Source organism: Lactuca virosa, chromosome 9, assembly GCF_052849685.1.
Source record: "Lactuca virosa cultivar CGN04683 chromosome 9, Lactuca_virosa_CGN04683_v6, whole genome shotgun sequence".
Classification (NCBI taxonomy): Eukaryota; Viridiplantae; Streptophyta; class Magnoliopsida; order Asterales; family Asteraceae; genus Lactuca; species Lactuca virosa.
In genome coordinates this window covers 20,757,962-20,783,763 of record NC_136434.1, presented here as the reverse complement: position 1 = coordinate 20,783,763, position 25,802 = coordinate 20,757,962, and the positions used below count along the sequence as shown (strand labels likewise).

Sequence of the window (25,802 nt, the reverse complement as noted above, 5' to 3'; positions counted from 1 at the left end):
AGGCCCTGATGCATGTTGTTTGTTGGTATATGTTATCTGTTCGTGTCGTGGTATTTTGGGAGAAACTCACAAAGCTTCGTGCTTACAGTTTTGGTTTATGGTTTTCAGGTACTTCAATGGACCGTGGGAAGGTAAAGGCGTGACCGTACACATCCTCGTGTTTTTGGTACTTATGATTTCTGGGAACTCTGATAATGAAAGTGTTTTGAAAACTATGTTGTAAACGATTCCAGTTTCAAATAATGTTTTGTAAACAATGGTTTTTGTAAATATCTCTTTAGTAAACAGGTTGTTTTCAAAAGTTGGACGTTACATGTACCATGTGGTACGCCCCACGTACTAGCTTCTCGGCTAGTACGCTAAGCGTACCCTATGGTACGCCCCACGTACCAACCCCAAGGACCAAATTGCAATATTTTAATTTAAAAGGGCTAAAAGGAAACATACCCAATTCAAGTGTTACACAAGGGATAAAAACATAAACCTTCATACTTAAGAGTTAATTTTGGAAATACCTCAATGTCGGGATGTTACATAAGTTGAGATGGCTAGCGCATGCTTTTAGTTACTAATACTCCAAATGATTAAAGAGTGCAAATAAATAATTCGTTTTTTTCTTTAACTAGTAATCCTATCTATTGTTGGTTGTATCTTAAAATCTTTATGCATATTTAGAAAATACAAGTGTCAAAAAGTCGACAAATATATAATACTTATGTTTAACAAATCATAAATGGTGATGATCAAAAAGTTAGAAACTTGTTGATTGTACTTCATCAAAATGAACTCTCTATAACTTTTAACTTTAGAAATAACAACATACTTTATCTAGTGATATAAATAAAGATAATAAAAAATAAAAAATAGTGAAGTAGCATACTTTTTATAGTGTGGAGCATCCCTATCCACACGAGCAATGGTACCCGCCAATATAAAGATTTGTAAGTTTCAGCCAAAGATACAATCAATAAAATTGTCAAACATTATGTATATTGTTCAATTTTATACCCATGTGCGACCAAAAACCATGTACACAATTTCTACTCCCTTGTTGCACAATCAAAGTCTTTTTAGAACTGCTCTGATGTTCTCAAGTTTCTCAGTCTGAGATCATGTATATCGTTAAAGAAAGATTTATTGGTCCTGTTCATGTGAAGAGACATTTGCATTGTCTTTAAAATATGCTATTGACTCTTTATTTTCTGAATATGGATTGAGTTTGACGAAGATCAGGGTTCAAGGTTATGATGGAGCAAACAATATGATTAGAAACTTTAATGGTTTAAAATCTTTAATCATGAGAGAAAATACATTTGCATATTATGTTCACTGCTTTGCTCACCAACTTCAACTAGTCATTGTGATGGTTGCAAAAAAACATCACGATGTTGGAGTCTTTTTTGATATGGTAGTTTTTCTAATGAATGTTGTGTGTGCTTCTTGTAAATGAACAAATATGATGTGCGAAAGTCAAAAAGATAAACTAGAAGAAGCCATCGGTCGTGGTGAAATTGAAACCGGAAGTGGATTAAACAAAGAACTTTCTCTTACTAGAGCCGGAGATACACGTTGGAATTCTCATTACAAAACTCTATCGCGTTTGGTTGGCTTGTTTTCATCTATAATTGAGGTCCTTGAATATATTGAAGATGTGTGCCTTAATAGTTTTAGTCAATGCCAAGCAAGTGGTCTTCGAATATATCTCCGATCATTTGATTTTGTGTTCCAATTGCAATTGATGTTGAAAATTTTGGGGATCACATAATTATTATCGCAAGCTCTACAAAGAAAGGACCAAGATATCGTGAATGCTATAAGTTTGGTGAAATCAACAATTGCAACGTTAAAAAAGATGAGAAATGATGGGTTTAATGCACTTATATTGGATATCACCTCTTTTTGTGAGAATAATGACATTCAAATGCCAAACATGGAGGAATTTTATGTTAATCCAAGAGCCCGAAGACAATATACCAATATCTCCAATCGCCATTATTACAAGTTTTTTTTTTGTTGTTGTTGTTGTTGTTGTTGCTGTTGTTGTTGTTGTTGTTGTGTGTGTGTGTGTGTGTGTGTGTTTAAATATAGAGTTCAATGATCGTTTTAATGAAGTAAGTTCTGAATTGCTTATTTGTATGACGAGTTTGAATCCACGTGATTCATTTTGTGACTTTGACCCATCAAAGTTACTGAAGTTGATCGATTTCTATCCACATGATTTCAGCTATAAAGATAGGTTGGATATTCTACATGAACTTTCGGTTTACCCGACTCATATGCAACATGATGGAAGATTTGCTACTTAGAATAGTATATCCAACCTTGTTAAAGTGATGGTGGAAACCAAGATGATTCTTTCATTTCCTTTTATTTATCGGTTAGTGAAGTTGTCATTGGTCTTGTCGGTTGCAACCACAACGGTGGAGAGGTGTTTTTCCGCGAGGAAGCTTGTAAAGTCGGATTTGCGGATGAATTTTTAAATGATTGTGTAATTTGCATGGTTGAACGAGAAGGATTTTCCAATGTTACAAATTAAAGTATTATCAAACATTTCTTAGCTATGTGTCATCGTAGATTTCAATTGTAAAATGACATTCAGTTAAAAGTTTGAATGTTATTCTAATTTTTGGTTTTTTTTCACCGGTCAACGGTCAACTATGCACTTCACTTGACTTCCGAGTTGGATCCGCCACTGCTCGTAAATCGATTGTAGGAGATGAATCATATTGTTTAACAATTTTAATATGCAATCAATGAGTTTTGCTAATCGATTATGTAGAATATGAAACGACAAATAATCATCTCATGAATAACCATATTGTGAATAAGAAGATTGATTATGGGAGAGATTGCAAATATGTATTTTAATAATTTCGTTATAATTTAACTTAAAGATATTGTTTTGAATTTTTAAATATATTAATTATCATTTTTTTTGGAACGACAAACTAATATATTCCTAAATTACCACATATGTCTCCAACGAGATTTGAACCCATGACCTCTCAATTGAGAGAGTCACTCCTTACCGTTATATATATATATATATATATATATATATATATATATATATATATATATATATATATATATATATATATATATAGGAAAAAGTTCAATAGAGAACCATTATTAATCAAGGAACCAAGGAACCAATCCAAAGCGTCGGAATTTAAAGCGATCAACGGCAAAAGGAATGATTGTAAATTTTTATAATGGACGCACATGTACCAGATTATAACAAAACCCACTTCCTTTTTTTCACTTAATTTTTTTTAGGCTAAGTTGTTTATCGAAAAAAAACCGAATATACCGTTGTTCACGATTTTTCGTCATTTTTCCATAGAGATCCATGATGATATATAAAAAACGAACTTTTTTTTTTCCGAAAAAAACCTACTTAATTTTCTTAGTTTTTTCAATATTTAAGTTTATTTTTATCAAAAAAAAAACTAATTATATCAAAAATATTAATTTTTTGTACTCTATTAATAAATATCAACACCGACTAAAAAAAAAAAAAAAAAAAAAAAAAACCTCGAACAGTACAGATTCACATTGTGAATCTAGACTGTAAATATTTCAATTTTTAACATTCACAATATGAAAAATCTCGAACAGTTCAGATTCACATTGTGAATCTGAATTACTATTATACACACTGTGAATCTGAGAAGGTTCAAAAAAAAAAAAAACCTCGATCAGTGTAGATTCACACTGTGAATCTAAACTGTAAATATTTCAAATTTTAACATTCACAATGTGAAAAAACTCCGATCAGTTCAGATTCACACTGTGAATCTGACTTCTTATTATGCACATTGTGAATCTAAGGAGGTTCATAATGTGAATCTGAATAGGTTTACAATATGAATCTGAACAGGTTCACAATGTGAATCTAAACTGAAATAAAGTTTTTTTTTTTTAACTTGAATATGAATCTATGTTTAAAAATTACAAAATATATGAATTTTGATATATTTATTAATTTTTTTTCTATAAAAAAATAGACCTTAAATTTTTTCATCAAAGAAAATGAAGTGGGTTTTTTTCGAAAAAAAAAAGTTCGTTTTTTATATATCATCATGGATCTCTATGGAAAGAGAACGAAAAATCGTGAACAACGGTATATCCCGTTTTTTTTTCGATAAAAAACATGGCCTAAAAAAAATTTTAAACGAAAAAAAGTGGTGAGTTTTTTTTGTAAATGGTGGATTTTTTGGTATAATCCGGTGTGTGTGCGTCCAATGTAAAAGTGTACATCTATTTCGTTGGCCGTTGATCGTTATGATTTCCAACGCTCACGATTGGTTCCTTGGTTTCTTGGTTAATTATGGTTCTCTATTGAACCTCACCCTATATATATATATATATATATATATATATATATATATATATATATACACACACACACACATACACACGTTGTGAGACCCATGTATTACATGGGTTAATTTTAAAAAATAAATAAATATAAATGTCAAAATATTTGAAAACTTTGAATTTATAAGAAAATAAGAAAAATAATGAATTATTATAATATAAATATTTTTTATTTTTAAAATTTAAACAAATAATTTAAATAAAGAAAAGATACTAAAGAGCTTTAATTTTGGGAATTTTAAAATTAAAAGGCAAGTTTATTAATGAAATTAATATCCATTTATTGATAGATTTATTACAATTATTACATTAAAATATTATATGAATTTAATAAAATAAAAAAACTCATAAAATAACATGTGAAAAAAAATAAATTCAAAATAACCATAAAATGACATATGTCAAATTGAATGAGAATGTGACAAGTGGAAAAAAAAACTTTCATTTATTAGAAAGGATATATATATATATATATATATATATATATATATATATATATATATATATATATCCTTCTTTAATAAAAGAATCCTTCCATGCCACATGGCATGTCTTCGATGCCTTCTCATTTCAAAAGTTAAATTACTGATATACCCTTTAGCCCAAGTTTCTTACGCTTTATTTTTTCCTTATTTTTCTTACGCTTTATTTTTTTCCTTATTTTTCTCTCTTTCCGTTCCAAATTAATGAAATTATTTCAATATATGATTATCCTAATCTCAATATATCAGGAAGGAAATATCTTATTCCATTTTGAATCTTATACACATATTCACTGAAGCTAAGCGAGGGTTCGTATATGAAATCATCTCGAAATAAATTCCTATAAACGAGGGGCTACAATCGGTTATATATTTGAATCATCAATCGAAGCTTTATTTAGTTTCATATGATTGGTCTACATCAAATGTTTTGTTTCACAATATCAATCGACAATACACAAGGTTAGGTTTTCTTTGTATTTTTTATTTTTTTTCTTGTATTTGTTGTTGGTGTGCATTTCCTTTGTCTTATTTTGGTGTGCGATTATTGTGTTTTTGTTCCCGTGTCTCTCATGGATAGTCAATTTCTTGAATTAGTATCATATTTTCTTTGTTTTCGATTTTGATTTTATGCTCAAATTGTAAGATCACGTTTTGTAGGATATACACATCTAAAGGATAGATTATAGGCGAATTGTAACATCCAACGATTTTGATTTTTAGATTGATAATCATACATTTTGTCAAAATAACATGCGGTTAAATTGGTGTTTGGATTTGAAATGCTTAAAGGAATTAGGCGACTGATGAATCATTATCACTCTAAAATCAAGTCTCCATCATAATATCCAGTTGGTTCTCACACACCTCCAAACATTATACTATATCAAGTCTCCATCATGGTAATGAAGGCCCATTCATGTAGTTTTCTAGATACCCTCTTCGTCATGTAAGTTCTTTTTTCTTTTCTTTATTATTTTTATTTAATACATTTAAAATGTCATATTTTTTCCTATACTCCCTTTTCACATGGTGAAAAGGAGTATTCGTACTAGCAATAACAATGTATATTTTAACATTTTCTAGAACTGACAAAATAGTTTGTGGAAATTTAATAGTATAGAAATAGCAATATACTTATTAACATTTTTCTGAAAATAGCAACATACTTATTAACATTTGGACTAGACATGGTGTGAATCAAAAAGCACATGGACCTTTTCGTAATTTTCTCTAAATTTTATATACCTTATCGGTATGCTCTTTTGCTTAAAAGTCTTAAGTTTTTTTTCTATTATTTAATTGTCAATTTGAAAAAGGAAATAATTATATGTTACAATTGGTCTCATGTACATTCCAAGATTTTTTAAACTTTGTTTTCGTGCCAAATGCAGGTAATAGCTGTTTACTTTCCAATATTTATTTGTTCTAACATTGTATTTTCATTTCTTCTTATTACAAAAAAATATGTTTAAATGATTTCTTCTAAATGCACTGTATATTGAAAAATCTATCAAATTATAATTGTGGAAAAGGAAAAAAGAGAAAGTTATGGTTGGTTGCTATTGAGTTTTACGTATTTTATTTTTAAAGACGAAGTTATAATTATTGAAGGATCTAAAAAATATGCGGAGCTTCTATTTTTTTTTTCCTCTTGCAGGTTTATTTTTAGGATAACTACGTAAACAATGTGGAATCTCAAAGAAGTAATATTGTCCTCTCACTATTGCTCTCTATTTGTATTTGACTATGTATGTGTTTGTGTGGGTATGTGACTCTTTTTAATAGCATCCTACTTTGTATGTTAATGTTTGTATATATAATGCAAATAATAGTAATCTAATTTCTATAAGTTTATATGTGACTATCTTTTTATAGGGAAGAACACTATCAATCTAACTGCTATAAATATGATGATAAAAAGTATTTATAAATCTTTGATTTTTCATTACCATTTTTAATCATAAAAATATTATTTTTCTTTTTTACCCGTGGTTTCCACGGGTTGTAACCTAGTATATATATGTGTGTGTGTGTGAATTTATAGGTTTTATAAGGATATATATGAAATTTTCCAAAAAAAGAAACCAAAGTACTTTCCCTTAAAAGTTGTATAAGTCAATGGAATCTTCATGAATCCATCGTCATCGGGATTTCATTCAACATTTCTAACATAAATTAGAAGAGTCCGAAGAAAATTTGAAAGCTCATTTTAAAGTAAAAGAGGCTACAAATTGTATTTTTATTTATGTTTATGCACTTGTGGCTCTTCTTTAACAATGATTGGACAAAACAGCAGAGCAAGTACAAGCATAAACAATGTTCCTCATAAATGAGTACTACATATTTGATGCATTTCTCCTACATTTGTTAATTCTTTGATTGAACAAATGTAGCCCAGCCCCCAAGGATGTGACACCGTGGAATGTGTCCTAAAGCAGTATGTCATAATAAACAAATATAAAAAAAAAAAAAAAAAAAGTTACCTGACATGTGACTTGATACATAAATGTGAGAATTTTAATCAAAATATCTATTTTTATAATTTATGGGGTCTTATTATGGAAGGAAGTATGATTGAGTTTACATTATTATTTTTGGGTTGATAAAAGTCCAAAATATGGATTTGTTATAGCAGACTGCAATTCATTTCCAGCAAATTTCAACACCGCCATGTCAACTTCACCTCTCGGAAGAAGCAAATACTCGCCACCTTCAATTCTTTCGAACCCACAAACCTCAAGAAACTTAACCCCTTCTTCAAATATCCCCACTCTTTCCTGTTTTTTCAATCACCAATAGCAATGCAGTAATTTCAGTTCTATACACACATAATAGCAAAATACTTTTACTTCTATACACACACACACACACTAGCAATTACCTTAAAAGCTGGATTACTCAATCGGATCTTCCTGAATTTATCCTCATCGGGATTTCTTGCAACATTTCTGACATAAATTAAAAGAGTCTCAAAAGCTCTCTTCACTCTCATATCATTTTCCTGTTTTTGCAACAAATTTAATAAAAAGGTTATTGGATTATAACAAAATATTTATAACAGTAGTAAAACTAAAACGTACCTTATTGTTTCGCCTGAGCGACCTTAAACAGTCTCTCATGAGATCTACCTTTGTTGTTGAATTAACACCGATTCTAGTAGAAGTAACAACAGGCGATATCTGATTTTCAATAATAAAAAAATTCATCATCTTCTTCACAATATTAGACATCAAAACAGGATACATAAGCTAACCTTATTTTCTTGCACCACAGGTATGGTGGTTTTAAGAGATGCATGACTTTGAATTCCCCCTCTTCTTTCCACCTAAGGCATAAAGAGCACTGACTATAAATTTACCAATCTTGGAATTGTACTTTCAATCTTTTTTCTTATGAGGTTAAAATACTTGTAGAAATCTATTGCTTTTTATTTGGATAATATTGATATGATAACAAACAAATCAATGAAAATACGTTGCTATTTCAGGAGCAACCTTGTCCTGGTGTAGTTTCTGACGAATTCGTTCACGTGCTCTATTTTCTTCCTCTTTCTCTGCTTTCCTCAAGGCTATAGAACTGAGTACGATGAAGTAATTAAAGAAGCTTATATAAATACATTAAGAGAAACCAAATTTTTTTATTAAAAAAAAAAAAAAGAACAATTTGGGATTTCTAGAAAAGAGACCGTTTTCTTTCGTTTTCTTCTGCAATTCTCTTTGCCTCTTGAAGTTCTTTTCCTGCCCGAATTCTTTCCTATAAATGTAAAAGAAAGTGATAAAAATGTTCCTTTATATGAGTTTATAGAAACAAACAACTAAAACAAATGAGGAACAAAATGTGTTAATAATAGAGTTAAATGCAACAAATAGTAATTTCAAAGTAAAATTCCTTAAGAGAAAGTACAATGATGTAAGGATGCTATGATATACAAATAAATGAAAGTATGTTGTTATTTCTTGCATTTATCCCTTAATGACACGGTAAGGAAATGTCCACGATACCTTCTCTCTACTTGGTTCCAATTTCATATTTTCCTCCTTGTTCCTTCTGCGTGCTTTATCTCTGAATTGTGCATAAACAGAGGTATTTAAGACAGAAATCAAGCAATCATGGGAGAATAACATTTACCAAAAAAAGACATGAAAAAACCTTAGTTTTTGTGCTTTTAGCTTTACTTCTTCTGATACAGAAGAAGAGTCGGAACTCTCAATTTCAATTCTTAATGGAACCTGGTGGATCAGAACACAATTAATACAGTAATAATATAAAGATATGCAATCTTTTTCAAGAATGTAACAATTATAAAAAACTAATGAATCGCACCGAGGGCATTTGATCAATTTCAGGGTCATCCTCATGATCAACAATCCAACTAATAGCATCCAGTAAACTAGAGTTACCTTCACAAAAGAAATTTTATGCTCTTGTTAACAATAAAAATAAACATCTTTTTTGGGTGTTTTGTCCTATTGTCCGAGTCCAATACATGACAATACTTTATAAAAAGATCCTGCAACAAAAAAGTAGCCAATGAACTAACCGGAATAATGAAGTGCTCTCATTGCTCGAGCCAATGGGAAACCCATTTCTTCAAGTTCACCAAGTAATTTCTTGTTTACTTCAGGAAAATCCATGTCTAATGAACAATACCACACACTACGTGTTAGAGGCAATCAGACATAATCAGGGATATGAAATCCCTTATAAGTTTCAGGCCGGATTCTATATACTAAACCCTAAAAATTAGTCAGTGAATCTCAATCAAAGAATAAATTGACGCGTGCTGTAATTAAGAAGTTAATTCAACTCAACAATGGAATTCTCACCCTTTTTTCTCGATAATACGCGGACAATCAAAGATGAAATGCTGTTGATGATCGATCATTGATTTGGGGAAACCCCGAATGATGAATACAAGTGCCGAAGAGATGACCGACATCGGAAGATTACATGGATGCTGATTCGTTACTTCACCCGACAAACCTTCTGGATTCTTCCCCTCCATCTCTCTGCTGCACAAGCATATACTACAAACTGATTCGTTTTCATATTTATACGAATCCCCAATTTGCCAATTAGACCTTTTTAGTGGGTGACCCGACCGGGACCCACAAATGTTTTTTTTATCCATTTCTTTTAATTTTATAAATCATTAAATTATTAAATCTAGACTAAACCGCACAAATTAACACTTTTATCCAAAAAAGTTTGAACCAGCAGAGGTCCAAACTTTTGGTTTGGTTGTGGGATTTGAATCCAACTTCTATCGATCTTTTTTATAATGACGCCTTTATCTTTTTCTTTTTCAGTTTTTTTATTTACTTAAAATACTTTTCCAATTAAAAAAAAGAAAATCTCTCTCACACACACAAATTTCACAACAAACCCAAAACTAAAATATACACCACTTGTTGTTGCTGTTGCTCTTGCTTTGCTTGAGACCACCATGTTTCTTTTTTCTTTTTGACAACGACCGATGACCACCTTGCTCCATCAAAAACCACCGCCATCCTCCATCATACCGTGACTGTCGGAAAAATAAAGACAAAGGGTGGAGATTGCTGCCTTCGTTCCAACATCCACCATCGTTCCCCCCTCCGCTCTCTTCTGTTCCGACAACCAGCCACCGCCTCCGTTTGTTCTCTTTTTTTCTGTTGACCGGAGCAAGCCCAAAACACCCCACTGCTACCTCCTTTGACCACCACATCTTCCTCCATCACTGATGCTACCCACCTGCCGACTACCGTTCCGACATCCACCCACCATCGCACACATTACCACTGAAGGAAGAGAAACAAACCTCGAAAAGCAGTTTGAAACGCCGACTGCCACTACCCCAGACGACCCACTCTGCCATCACCAACCGCAGCCACCATCTCCGACTGCCACTGCAAATCCCGACCGGACATCCCCTGTCGCAACACAACAGGACACCACCACCCTTCTCTTTCCTTTTCCGAACTTCATCTATTTTTTGGGTTTAGAAATCTTGGTTCTCTCCTTTTCTTGAACATACACATAAACACGATTTCTTGAAATTGATGGTTCATCTTCAGTTTGCAGGTCCAAATGAGTTTCAAGAACAAATATTTGAATCCCCAAATCAAATCCTGAAAACATCTGGGTTCAAGAACAAATCCAGAAAACAGATATGTTCACCCCTTTCTTATCAAAACCCTAGCTTTGTGGGTTTTCGATTCTGATTTGGGAAGATTGCCATCTAATCCGTGTACAACAAAATCTCTACTGTAGAACATGCCATGAAGAATGATATCAAGACATCTAATTGTAATCAATGATATCAGATCTCGTCACTGAAAAGAGATGGCTTCCAAATCTGTTGTGAAAAACAAGAACCATGGTAATCAAGTGGTATTTGCTCTTCTAATCTTAGAAAAAGAAAGTGGTTTCAAGATCTGTTTTTCAAGAACAATAATCAAGAAACACGTTCAAGAACGAAAATGAAAAAAAAGATCGAAGATTTGACTCATCTGGCCGGATCTCCCATTCATTTACCATCTTCGGCGCGGTGACTAAGCTCCCGTCCATGGAAGTCACCTTTGGTGCTCTGTTCCTCACACACATTTTGTTCCAGTTCCTTTTCTCGATTTTGTTCCAGATGTAGGCTATTGAAGGGTTTACTGTTATGGTGATATATGATTATTAGAGAGATATTGAGATTTTCTTTCTTTTTTTTAATTGGAAAAGTATTTTAAGTAAATAAATAAACTGAAAAATAAAAAGATATGGGCAAAATTGTCATTATAAAAAAGATCAAAGTTGGACCAAAATCGCAACAAAATGAAAATTTTAGACCTTAGTCCAAACTTTTTTGGACCAAAGTGACAATTTCAGCTAACCACAGAGACCATTTGTGCAGTTTAGCCTTTACGAATACACCATGAATTATTGATAACTTTTTAATTTGTTCGACTTACCTAAATGTTTAGTTTAAACATTTAGATTCGTTAAAAATAAAACAAAACGTAGATAAACATATTATAGATAAAATAGCTTGGAAATATTATTCATGTCTGATAATGATTTTTGAACTTTAGAAAAACTTGTCTTTTATAAAAGACCTCAAAATTAAATAAGTATTCGACAAGAATACACCGTTTTACAAGGTGATATAAAACTCATAAATGGATTACATTTATTACTGACAATATTAAAATTCAGTTCGCAACCAATATTAAGTACAAAAATTGGAGATATATTTTGATTTTTCAAGAAAAACATAGAGGAGTGTAAAACTAGTTTCTTTATTCATTATGTACCATTGAAATATAAATAATAAAAACAATAAAAATTGCTATAAAATTGTTTGAAAATATATACGACACAACGAATAGTGACACTCTTAATAATACAGACTTTTTAGAAAATAAATAAATAAATGACCTAGTTTATTATTCATCAAAGCTTGATTATTTAATTAGAAACTATAAAATATTGACTTATTTTGTAATTAAGTAAATTTTAAATTTAAAAAATACATATAAAGATAATTATAATTAGCCTAGTTTAAACCTAAGCAAGTAAGAGATTGTACAATTACAAAATGTATCCTTTAACCCTTAAGAGAGTATCATAAATTTGACACACACACTCTCTCTCTCACACACACACACGAAGTCACACACACAAACCCTGAATAGAATTTTTGCGACTTGGAGAAAAATCAACACACAGATTTTGTGTTTGATTGAATGGCTACTTTGGGTGCAACTGTGATTGGGAGATTCTAATTTGAATCCTTATTTCTTCTTGATCATTGAATTAAAGTAAACACACAAACATATTGTTGTGGAAATTTTTAATGAACACAAAGATTACTTGATCTTGATGGTTTTATTTTATTGCTTCTGATTGCATGTTTAGTTTGATGTATTTTATTTTTAAATAACCATCAAAGTCCAAGAAAAACACCTTCAAAAAAGATAGAGATGATAATTTCATCACATAGTTTTATATAAAGAAAATGGTGCAAATATTTAATTATGGCACAAGAGAAAAACTTAAATTAAGATTCATTTCAATATAAACTTTTAGGAAATAAAGTACAAAAGGTAAGAACAAGATACGAGATTAAGTACATCACCAAAATACAACTTAATGCACTATATGAGAATGTTAAGATACTTCACCGTATTACCACACTAGTCATAATTCATATACTTTATTCTAACATTATCATACTTTTGATTAATGAAATTACTAAATTACCACTCATGGCATTCTGGAGGAGGCACTCGATACCTAGCTCCATCGGTACAATAGTCATAATTCATATACCTTCTTTTCACATTCTCATAAGCTCTTAATTGACGGTTGTTTAATTGCCAAAACCTTTGGTTATTCCATGGATACCTTGAGGAATAGCAGTCCTTATTAGGACTATTGGGTGATGAGACACATCCATCAATTCTAAAATCTTGAAAATGAGCTAGAAATGGCGCATGAGCCCAATTAGCCTTGGTTTTACCACCATCGGTGGCCCAACTAGACCCATCCCATAAGCTTACAACCAGTTGCATTGCTTTGTTAGGAAACCCCACACCATTCATCATGTCGTTTTTGAATACCCTTATTGGTATGTCATCCACAAAAAACCTTGAAACAAGATTACAACATAGTTAGGCCTTATTTAACAATGTTTTTGTATGTTAAGAACTAGTTGTAAATCATATATATATATATATATATATATATATATATATATATATATATATATATATATATATATATATATATATATGATTTACAACTAGTTCTTAACATACAAAAACATTGTTAAATATATATATATATATATATATATATATATATATATATATATATATATCCGGTAAGAAATTTTTTTTTTGGTAGGAAGGTTTTTCTACATATTTTTTTGACAAACAAAATAAATGAATCACTAGATAAATAAAAAATAACATGATTTACAAAAAAAATTCTCAAAAAGACATCTCGATGATTCATTTATACAATGATTTTGTTGTTATTCACCAAAATTGTCATAAAAGTGAATTTTTTCTTAATTTACTTAAAAATGAATCATGAAAATGTTTTTTTGGGGAATTTTTTCTTGTGAATCATCTTACAAATAAATCATCTAATGATTCATTTTGTTTGTTCGCTAAAAAAATATGTAGAAAAAAAACTTCTTACCTTCCTACCAAAATTCTCCTTTTTATTTGATCATGACTATATATATATATATATATATATATATATATATATATATATATATATATATATATATATATATATATATATATATATATATATATATATATATATATATAGGTTTAGGTTCTATGGAAAACAAAAAACCCTAAAAATCATAAAAATGCATAAAAAAAATACTTAGAGATCACAAAACTTTTTTTTGAAATTTTTTTTTATAAAAAATCACAGCTTTTTATTAAAATTCGCTGAAAAAAAATAAGAAATCATTTTTTTTATTATCAAAAAAAATTCAAATTTTTTTCAGCGAATTTCTTTAAAAAGCTGCAATTTTTTCATAAAAAAATTCAAAAAAAAGTTTTGTGATCTCTAGGTATTTTTTTTATGCATTTTTATGATTTTTAGGGTTTTTTTGTTTTCCAAATAACTCTTATATATATATATATATATATATATATATATATATATATATATATATATATATATATATATATATATATATATATATATGATTTACAACTAGTTCTTAACATACAAAAACATTGTTAAATATATATATATATATATATATATATATATATATATATATATATATATATCCGGTAAGAAATTTTTTTTTTGGTAGGAAGGTTTTTCTACATATTTTTTTGACAAACAAAATAAATGAATCACTAGATAAATAAAAAATAACATGATTTACAAAAAAAATTCTCAAAAAGACATCTCGATGATTCATTTATACAATGATTTTGTTGTTATTCACCAAAATTGTCATAAAAGTGAATTTTTTCTTAATTTACTTAAAAATGAATCATGAAAATGTTTTTTTGGGGAATTTTTTCTTGTGAATCATCTTACAAATAAATCATCTAATGATTCATTTTGTTTGTTCGCTAAAAAAATATGTAGAAAAAAAACTTCTTACCTTCCTACCAAAATTCTCCTTTTTATTTGATCATGACTATATATATATATATATATATATATATATATATATATATATATATATATAGGTTTAGGTTCTATGGAAAACAAAAAACCCTAAAAATCATAAAAATGCATAAAAAAAATACTTAGAGATCACAAAACTTTTTTTTGAAATTTTTTTTTATAAAAAATCACAGCTTTTTATTAAAATTCGCTGAAAAAAAATAAGAAATCATTTTTTTTATTATCAAAAAAAATTCAAATTTTTTTCAGCGAATTTCTTTAAAAAGCTGCAATTTTTTCATAAAAAAATTCAAAAAAAAGTTTTGTGATCTCTAGGTATTTTTTTTATGCATTTTTATGATTTTTAGGGTTTTTTTGTTTTCCAAATAACTCTTATATATATATATATATATATATATATATATATATATATATATATATATATATATATATATATATATATATATATATATATATGTCATCTTAAATTTGAAATATGTGAAACATGAGATTTTTTCATTTTAGAATGTTTAAATTGATGGTAGCTGTAAAACCCATCATAATATATTTTTTTCTTACGACATTCTTCACAGTAATAATTTTTTATTAGTATTCCATTCAAAAAAACATGAGGAAAGAAAAAGAAAAGTTTAAGTCTCACTTGACAACGTTTTGTTAGTGTTAAATTCAAAGAATAACAACTACTATATGCTAATTATTATTTTAGAAAATGCAACCATTTTTATACGTAATAACAATGTGTTGTAATCATTTTCGTTGTGGGTAATGTATTTCTTTAACAATATATTTCATCATATCAAAGACTTTCGGGACCTTTCCTAAAATAAAATGGATGAAATAAAAGTAGGTTGAGGAAAATACATCAATATAATGTTAGAAAACGAACCTCAAAAATATAGAAATATATTGCAATGAAAAGAATCTCTCTATTATAATAAAAGAATAGTTTTAATCTCCTTTTGACATGTGTCATCCTATTAAGACTCTTAATTAATGCATATTTTATTCTTCTTTTGTCATGTGTCATCGTATTAGATCACCTAATTAATGCATGCCACTTGTCAACCTATTAATTCTCAATTTCAAATTTCAAATTTTAAAGTTCCCACTCAAATTACATTAAATTATTAACATTAGAATAAAAATTAAAATAAAATTAATACAAATTATAAGATGATATAATTTCACATATTTATTTAAATTAACGATTATAATTTTATATAACTAAAAAAATATCTTTAAATTAATAATTTATTTAAAATAATTGATTAATAATTTTGAGTTTTCGCTATAGAGTATAATTAATTTTGTAACCGTGGTTTTCACGGGTTATAAACTAGTAGATGAATATGTTGTAAGTTTAAAGTGTACATTATAATTATGGAAAAATTAAATATCCTTCTATTTTTTGTTTTTACCCATATTTTTACTCATATAAAATAATGGCATTTGTAATTCAATAAGTCTCTCTTTAATTAACATTTGCCTTGATTTAATGAGTATGAAGATGAGTATAAACCAAAAATAAAAAGAAAAAAGTTATAAAAAATATATAAAAAGAAATATAAATGTTATGACACCCTAGCCCCTATGGCTCATGGGTATGATTGTTTTGATTTTTTGTAATAGTTTGAAGTTTTAAAATATAAAAAATTGATTTGTAATTTTTTAAACTGGTTTATAAATTATAAATTTTATATTGATGCTTGCATGATATACTATACACAACCAATTTAAAAATAATTTTCAATGGGTTAGAGTTGTCTTTTTGTTGGTGGACTCTGAATTGTGTTCAAATGAAATAAATAAAAGCTAATGGAACCATTTAAGACATCTTAAAACAATTATAATGCCGATAATGTATAGTTTTTAGGATAAAATGAGATGAGTACATACACAATCTGATGTTGGTTCCACAATAGTTTGTAGTAATGGAAGTCTGTCGAGGGATCGAACCAAAGACGAATTCTTTGCTCTCTACCTCCAACTCCATTTGCAAATACATTCGTCTGTAGGGTAATAGGTTTGCCTGGTTTGTTTCCTAAGAACTCAAAGTCTAACTCATCGTGTGCGCCAAGATTTGTATTTAACTACATCAAATTTTATGCAAAATTTTGAAAATGAAGGTATTGAGAAATATGCAAAGACATGTATACATTGATCATGATAAGGGTCATAAATAGTTAACCTTAATAACAAGTATCTGTGTATTAAGGGTTCGTATTATTTGGTTCGAAATCGAAAACCAAATCGAACTAACAATTCATATATAAATATAAATAAATTCACCTGTAAATATAAATCAATTCACATGCGACTAATAACACACTTGAAATATTAGATAATATTGCAAATGATATTACAAGATTCACATTTGAATGTCATAACTTACGATGCATGTTCATAAATCAAAATAATACACATGTATATGTAGTATTTATTCAATTTTCTTTATGTAATTTTCATATGTTTAGATTATGAATTATTTGCATGAAAAATTATCATCCATATTCATCATTCAATGAAAGTAAATGAAAATTATATAAACTGGAAAAGTGTTAGATGTTGTACGATTCTTGTACATAATGAAAATTTATATCAAATATCGAGTATCAATTATTTATATATTAATGATTAGTTAGAGAAACAACGGTTATAACAAGACAAAACTGCACGAATGGTCCTTGTGGTTAGCTGAAAATTATCACTTTGGTCCAAAAAAGTTTGGACTAGCACCAGAGATCCAAACTTTTTATTTTGTTGTGGTTTTGGTCAAAAAAAAATTTAGAACTCTATAAAATGACATTTTTGTCCTTCATGTTTGTTTTTTCATTTTTTTATTTTCTTTATTATTATTATTATTATTATTATTATTATTATTATTTAATCAAAATAAAACAGAAAATAAAAAAATATATAAACCTACCCTTAATAACACTCCCAAACTCCACCCACCCACATCTCTCTAGAGTCTCTCAATATCTCTCTAATACTTCCCTGAAAACACCCCCCCCCCCACTATCAGAAAACACCGTGTCCGCCATCATCACTGTCGGAAACTGTCGTCGTCTCTGGAAACCGTCACTGCTTCGTCGGAGTTGGTGAGGAGCTGTTCTGGTGGTCGTTCGATAACAGATCGATCTAGAGGACGTAGATCTGAACTTCCGTCGGAAAACAAGAGAAGACAAAGTCAGTCGTCGGAATATCGAGGTAGATCTGAACTTTCACCTCTGCAAATACTACCGATGACTACGTCGTCCTTCATCTACCGACGACGGAAAATCACAGAGACGACGACGACTTCCAGATATGAAAATCTAGATGAAGATATGTGCTCTTCTCTCCAGACCTACCTCTGCCTACCATAGAAGTTTTCGAGGGTCGTAAATCTGTATGTAGGGTTTTCACGAAGAAGGCCAGAGAGATAAATCTGACTAGGGTTTTCACGAAGCTAGGCGGTGGCGAAACCCTAGTCTAGTCGGAGAATAAGAAGGACGATGGTGGCGGTGGAGATCTGGAGCTCTAGAGACGTTGGTTATTGTTGGTGCGACGAACAAGGACGACAATATAACCCCGATCTATTTCTATGTGGCTGGAGAGATAGCCGACAAAGTTTCTGGCGAGAATGACATGGTGGCCAGCCATGTTTTCCGACGAGAATGGCATGAGGTCGAGGGTGTCAGCAGCGGATATAGGTGGTGGTGGCGTTTTCTTTGTGTTAATTTATTTTCAAGTGCAAGATGCCAAAATGGATATGAGAGAGAGAGAGAGATATTTTATTTTTTGCTTTATTTTTAATTTAATTTTAATTGTTGTAATAAAATACAAATAAAAAATTAAATAATAAGGGACAAAATCGTCCTTATAAAAAAGTTCAAACAAAATTGGATCAAACTCACAACAAAATGAAAAGTTTGGACCTCTGATGTTTGTACAAACCTTTTTAGACCAAAGTGACAATTTTCAGTTAACCACAGGAACCATTTGTTCAGTTTAGTCTTATAAAAATCATTCAAATGTGAATTAGTATGTGTAAAAAAATTAGATACACTTCATATTCACATTTTAAATATCAGTGACTTCAAATCAAGAAAAAATTGTGTTTTCATACCAATATGAAACTATTTGTAGAGCATAAAATTATAAATTTTTATAATCATTTTTTCTGAAAAAAAAAAATAAAGCCGTAAAATTGACGAAATCGAAAAACTAAACATTTATAAGCATAAATTAGTTACGATCAATGTACATTGTTCCTAAAATGTCCATGTTTTCGCTATAATCTTGTATATGGCTTTGTAGATGATATTTTTACATCTTGTTTTTAATATTTGTAATCAAACAATTTAAATTGGCTTTTTTGTTCCTTATTGAAATTATATATACACACATATATACGAATAAATATTGTGAAAATGTAAAACCATATCTAGGACGTCGTATTAAAAGAAAGCTAATGGTTGTTATGAAAATATTTAATGAGTTATTATCCATAGTTAAATTCATTTATTTTTGGAGTGTGATGACATTAATTTTCTTAGTTTGACTCTCTATCTCTCTCTCTCATCTTCCCACTTGTCAACCTATTAATTATCAATTTCAAATTTCAATTTTTAAATTTCTCACTCTAATTATATTAAATTAATAATTGATTCTCCATTTTAAATTTCAAAATTTTAATTTTTTTCACTATAATTATATTAAACTAATAACATTAGATTAAAAAATAAAATAAAATTAATATAGATTATAATCTGATATAACTTCACGTATTTATTTAAATCAACTATTATAATTTTATATAACTAAAAAAGTATTTCTTAAGTAATAATTTATTTAAAAATAGTCGATTAATGATTTTGATTTTTTAATATGAAAGTTTAATTAACTTTATAACCGTGATTTTCACGGGTTATAAACTAGTATATATATATATATATATATATATATATATATATATATATATATATATATATATATATATATATATATATATAGAGAGAGAGAGAGAGAGAGAGAGGTAGGTTCAAATGTTTCTCACATCTATTGTGTGCTAGAATGCACCAATAGGAATTTAGTATTAATTATATGTATATTAAATGTTATTCATACTTATAACTCATTTTTATGGAAACTAATTAAATTCGTCATTAATGTCAACAATAATATTCTTTCAGAATGAATTCATATCTAGAAGAATGAGAGTGTATTCTAGTAGAATACACTCTCGTTCTTCATATTCCATCCAACTTTATTGTATTTTAAGTGAGTGAGTCCTGAAACAAAATACGAACTCATATATAAAAACCTAGATGCGAATTCATTCTGAAAGAATGTTATTGCTGACATTAATGACAGATTTAATTAGTTTCCATAAAAAAAGAATTATAATTATGGATATCATTTAATATGCATATAATTATGGAAATCATTTAATATCTATATTTATTTAATTAAATAATTATTTAATTTACTAAATTCCTATTGGTGCATTCTAGCACACAATAAATGTAAGAAACAAAATAACCTAGCCCTATATATATATATATATATATATATATATATATATATATATATATATATATATATATATACACACACATGTGTGTCTGAGAGAGAAAAAGTGCTAGTGAGAGAGAGAGAGAGAGAAAAAGAAAGAGAGAGAGAGAGAGAGAGAGAGAAATATAAAAGATCAAGTTTAGGGCGTGTACATAAAAAGCAGTAACAACACCGGCAGAATCCCAACCAGGTAATTTAATCCTCATCTGAAAATATCCAGATCCATAATAATCTTTTGACCCGAATCCAGAACCTATGCATATATGTAATTGTTAGTACTTATTATATATAAACAATCATGTAATTATATATATATATATATATATATATATATATATATATATATTAAAATTCAGTTAAGATCAATAAGTATTTTAGGATCACTTTTCAACATTTTTAAGAGCTTATTTTCTATTTAAAAAGTAACTAAAAATATGTAACTTCATCATTTTTAACATTTTTATCATATTGTTATTTGAAAAAAAAAACATAAATGTGCACCATATAGACATCACTAGAAAAAATATTATTATTTTTTATTTTTTAACAAATCACTTTCTATAGCAAAGTCTTAACCAATTAAGATGCGTTTTTAATATTTAGAAGAAGTTAAAATATGTGCATATACACACAAACTCAAATGTGCATGTCTATATTATGCGATGTGTACATTCGAAAATTGTTGTTTAAACGCATAACAACAACTACAACATAAACAAAAACCCCTAATATCATTCTAGACATTTGAAAAATCAACTGAAAAAAATATTTTTTTTATATATAGCATATAGGTACACATATACATATATTAAAATATGCACATATGCACATATGTATATATAAACATTAATGTACAGATGTATATTAATAAGTGAAGACACTGCTGTAGAAGGTGATTTGTTGAAAAAAAAAAGATAAAAAAATGTTTTTCTACTAATGTGAATATGTTTCATATTTTACGTTATATGCAAAAAAAATAATAATTAAATATCAATATGGAAAGATGCTAAAATGATGAATTTATTACATAATTTTAGTTATTTTTTTAGTAGAAGCTAAACTCTAAAACAATAATCGAAAAAGTCATCTATATATATATATATATATATATATATATATATATATATATATATATATATATATATATATATATATATATATATATATATATATATATATAGACACACATACATAAAGAAAGAGAGAGTTAAGTACAATTAAAAAAAAATCAAAGGTTGAAAATGGAAGAGTAAATCTCAACCATACATCTATTTTGTCGAGATATATATATATATATATATATATATATATATATATATATATATATATGTATATATATATATATATATATATATATATATATATATATATACACACACACACAAAAACAGAATTTTCTATTTTACTAAATTTTAAAGAGCTATTTTCAACGAAAAACGACTTTAAATATATCAAAATTCATAATTTTTTTATTCTCTATAGATTGACATACATATTGATATAGTTTTAACATAAAATATATATGTTTTTTATAGTTTCGGCTCTTATTATTCATTTGTGAATAAAAGTGTATTGGATTTTTTACATTACATTAGTTATTCGCTTATGAATAAAATGTATGTTTATTTTTTTATTACATTTTAAGTATCATTCATCTACCCTAATAAATGAAAATCATTTCCCCACATGTCTTATGCTCATTACATTTGAAACATGTCATTTTTCTAGGATTTTTTGATTTTTTTTTTCACTTGTTATTTTCTTATATTTTTTATTTTCTTAAAATTTAACATCCACTTTTTAATAAGGATTTATATATGGTAGATACATTAATTCTATTAATCTTTAGAATAAATGCTCGGGTTATTTCTTTCCTTAGTAAATGTTTATATATAGTAGATACTTAATACATATTTCTAAAGGATTAGCATTAAGTATTTTTTTATGTCATGTATTTAGGTAAATGTTTTTTTGTTTCAATATAAATTTATATTTATCTATATATACATATATTTTCCTAAATTTTCCTAAATATATTTAAGAAAATAGTAAGTATTATATCTATCTATAATATCTTATTTTATACACGTTATATGACAATTAAGTAGTATATATATTTTATATTTTATACATGTAATACATATAGAAACAATGAATAAAATATGAATTTACATTTTACTAAACTCAAGTCATGTAAAATGTGTAGTGATTAACAATATTTTTATATATTTACACATTTAAATTTATAATGTCTCCATTTTAATAATTGAACTTTTAAAATTTGATAACAGTTTTTCATCATAATTTTATTTTAGGATATATTATTGTTTTAAAGATAAAAATATAATATGGATTCAAACGACCCTAAAGACAAACACAAACATATAAAATTATATTTAGATAAAAGAAAATTCATTGATATGTTCACCATGTCAATATGTCAATAATTTTTTTATTAGTATACATTCAACTACCTACTTATTATCATTTCGTTTGTATTAATTTTGAAAGTTACTTTAAAAAAATGTTTAATGTTTACATCTTAATTTTCAACATCATTTTTTAAAATATGTCAATATTTTTTTATTTGTATATATTGAATTACTTACTTTATTCATTATTATATTATTTTTATTTATATATAAGTATTATTTTAAAAAATACGTAATATTTACAACTTTATATTAAACTTTTATTTTTAATAAACATGTGTACTACACGAGGCTTACACCTAGTACATGAATATAACATGTAATAATGTTTTTTGTGACCTAAAATATATATATATATATATATATATATATATATATATATATATATATATATATATATATATTTTACATAAACTCTTGTCACTTGTTATATTCAAATATAAATAAAACATGTATTAGCTCTCACATTATGTTATATTCATATGTGAATAAAACATTTATCAGAATTTTATAAAGTTTATTTGTTATTAATATGTGAATAAGTGAGTCGAATATTCAAAATACTTCGCCTTTTATTAATATACTACTTATTCATATATGAATAAGTACATATTCATATATGAATAACAAATAAACTATAATAAAAATCTAATAAAGAATAAATATTTAATCACATATAAATAAGTACTTATTCATATATAATTAACAAATTAACCGTAACAAAAATATAATAAATATCTTATTCACATATAAATATAACATATGACGAGAGTTAATACAAGTTTTATTCATATATGAATATAGAATGTAACGAAAAGTTAATGTAAAAAAAATAATTTAGGTCATTTTTTTTATTATATGCTATATTCATATATGAATGATACTTAAACTGTAACAAAAATTAAGCATACATTTTGTTTATAAGTGAATAACTAATGAAATGTAATAAAAATCTGATACACTTTTATTCACAAATGAATAACGAAAACTAAAACCTATATATATATATATATATATATATATATATATATATATATATATATATATATAGGTATGTTCATATGTGGATGAACAATTATTGTGTGGATGTAGGGATTAGTGTGGACCAATCGTTTTAAAATATTAATTTTGGTAAATAAATAATTAAATCCTTATTCCCTTTTATTTAGGTAATTAATTTAATGATTTAAAACCCTACCCTCGTCAAGAAGACATCGACCTGTTCCTGCGTTCTTAAATTCTCCATCGCAGCCACCACCAAACTTCATCAGCTTGAAAGCCCTTCCCCACAACCCGACAATCGCACCACCGGTTCTCACTATCATTGGATCACTAAAGGTCTCACTGGTAAAATCAGCACAACCGCTACCATCTTCCTTCATAGTTTTTTCAAGGAGTCGTCACCATACCCTTGATGGGGATATTTTGTTTCGGAGAAAATACGAAGGTATTTTCCTGCTATTAGATTCTATTGTTGTTGCGTTGTTTATTTATGACTATTTTATTCGTTTATAATCCATTCAATTATATTATAATCTCTCTTTTTCCTGCTGAAATTGGTAATTTTTTTAATCTCTTTACTAAAATGTTTAGATCATGTTCATTTCTTCTTTTGAAATGTTTTTTTTATCTCATTTTCCTATTGAAATTGGTGATTTTCTTCGTCGTTTATTATTGAAATTGTTCTTATTGTCTTCATTTTTTTTTTTTTTTTGAATCTATTAAAAGGCACATCATAACTTAAGTTGGTGATTTTCTTGTATTAGAGCTATAATTCCATATACACTGATGTACTTTTGAGGTGTTTTTCATCATGTTTCTACTCTTCATAGAGACATGCTGCTTGGACTGATCAAATTGACGATCTGATTTGAAGGCAACGATTGTGTAGCGGGTGCAATGAAAAGTACAGTTCCCTGATGTTACCAACAGTAATATACATCTAATCTAAAGTCCAATCCGATTCAACCTTATTGATAGCCAAGAGTACGTATGGTTGACATGGTTAGCTTGTAAACTTAAACTCGTATGTCTTATTGTTGCTAGATATGACAGTTCTTGAAAAATAAAATCTTTAAAGATGAATTGATAATATTCCTCCATAATCTGTCATCTAGAAAATATCTAAATATGAAATATGGACATCCACATAGAGAATCAATGCAAAAACTTCCTAACATAGTTTGTCTTTTCATTCTGTAGGAATTCTTGTAACTATTCTTTTATTTCAAAGAGAAGTAGATAAAATCAATTCTAAAGCCACTAAAGAATATCAAGTTTATTCTGCTACACATTTTACATTTTCTAGAGGCATACATCAAGAATATGTATACATTCTTTTAGAATACCTCACATTCTTTTAAAAAATACATCACATTCTGTAAGAATAATGCATATTCTATAAGAATTCTAATTCTTTTGATATAGTTTCCAATAAGAATGATTTGATTCTTCATTCTTTATTTGATGTTGTTGTAATTGTTCATTATTCTATTGTCGTTACATCAAAGGAATAGTTTTCTTTTAAGAATTGTTTCAAATTTAGAAAAAATTTACTCTGTTGTTTTTGTAATTCTTTTGGAATTGTGTTTTGTTTTAAAGAATATTTATAAATATTCTTTAAGAATGTTCTTCAACTTGAAATTATGTTCTTGGAGGGGACCGGAAAAATATACAAGTATTCTTTAAGTATTATAAATAATAATTAATATAATTAATTTGATTTGGATAAGTTTCCTAAATTTATGGATTTGACTAATTAAATTGCCTAAAATGATGATATAAAAAAGTGTATATTATT

The 25,802-nt window shown here is 27.6% G+C and overlaps 2 protein-coding genes across 3 annotated transcripts in view; both read right to left on the bottom strand.

The window, feature by feature from the left end:
- Positions 1 to 7,363: 7,363 nt before the first annotated feature.
- LOC145137012 (uncharacterized) lies at positions 7,364 to 11,509 on the bottom strand. 2 transcript variants are annotated; one of them, XM_079071152.1, is made up of 12 exons: positions 10,274 to 11,509; positions 9,695 to 9,880; positions 9,409 to 9,504; positions 9,192 to 9,268; positions 9,018 to 9,097; positions 8,870 to 8,930; positions 8,554 to 8,621; positions 8,363 to 8,444; positions 8,122 to 8,193; positions 7,949 to 8,047; positions 7,750 to 7,869; positions 7,364 to 7,645 (listed from the first exon to the last, which is right to left on the bottom strand). In XM_079071152.1, the coding sequence occupies exons 3-12, from the start codon at positions 9,500 to 9,502 to the stop codon at positions 7,457 to 7,459; spliced, it is 942 nt and encodes a 313-aa protein (XP_078927278.1). In that variant the 5' UTR covers positions 9,503 to 9,504; positions 9,695 to 9,880; positions 10,274 to 11,509; the 3' UTR covers positions 7,364 to 7,456. The 2 variants fall into 2 exon arrangements, with proteins under 2 accessions (XP_078927278.1, XP_078927277.1); XM_079071151.1 differs by having other exon boundaries at positions 9,695 to 11,509.
- Positions 11,510 to 12,993: 1,484 nt separating this feature from the next.
- LOC145138464 (xyloglucan endotransglucosylase/hydrolase protein 2-like) overlaps positions 12,994 to 25,802 on the bottom strand; it is a 17,004-nt gene continuing 4,195 nt past the window's right edge. The window contains exons 2-4 of the mRNA XM_079072547.1: positions 20,723 to 20,823; positions 16,908 to 17,101; positions 12,994 to 13,484 (exon numbers count right to left, since the gene is read on the bottom strand). Of these exons, the coding sequence (XP_078928673.1) occupies positions 13,094 to 13,484; positions 16,908 to 17,101; positions 20,723 to 20,823 (686 nt within the window). The 3' untranslated portion in view covers positions 12,994 to 13,093. The remainder of the gene's footprint in view (positions 13,485 to 16,907; positions 17,102 to 20,722; positions 20,824 to 25,802) is intronic.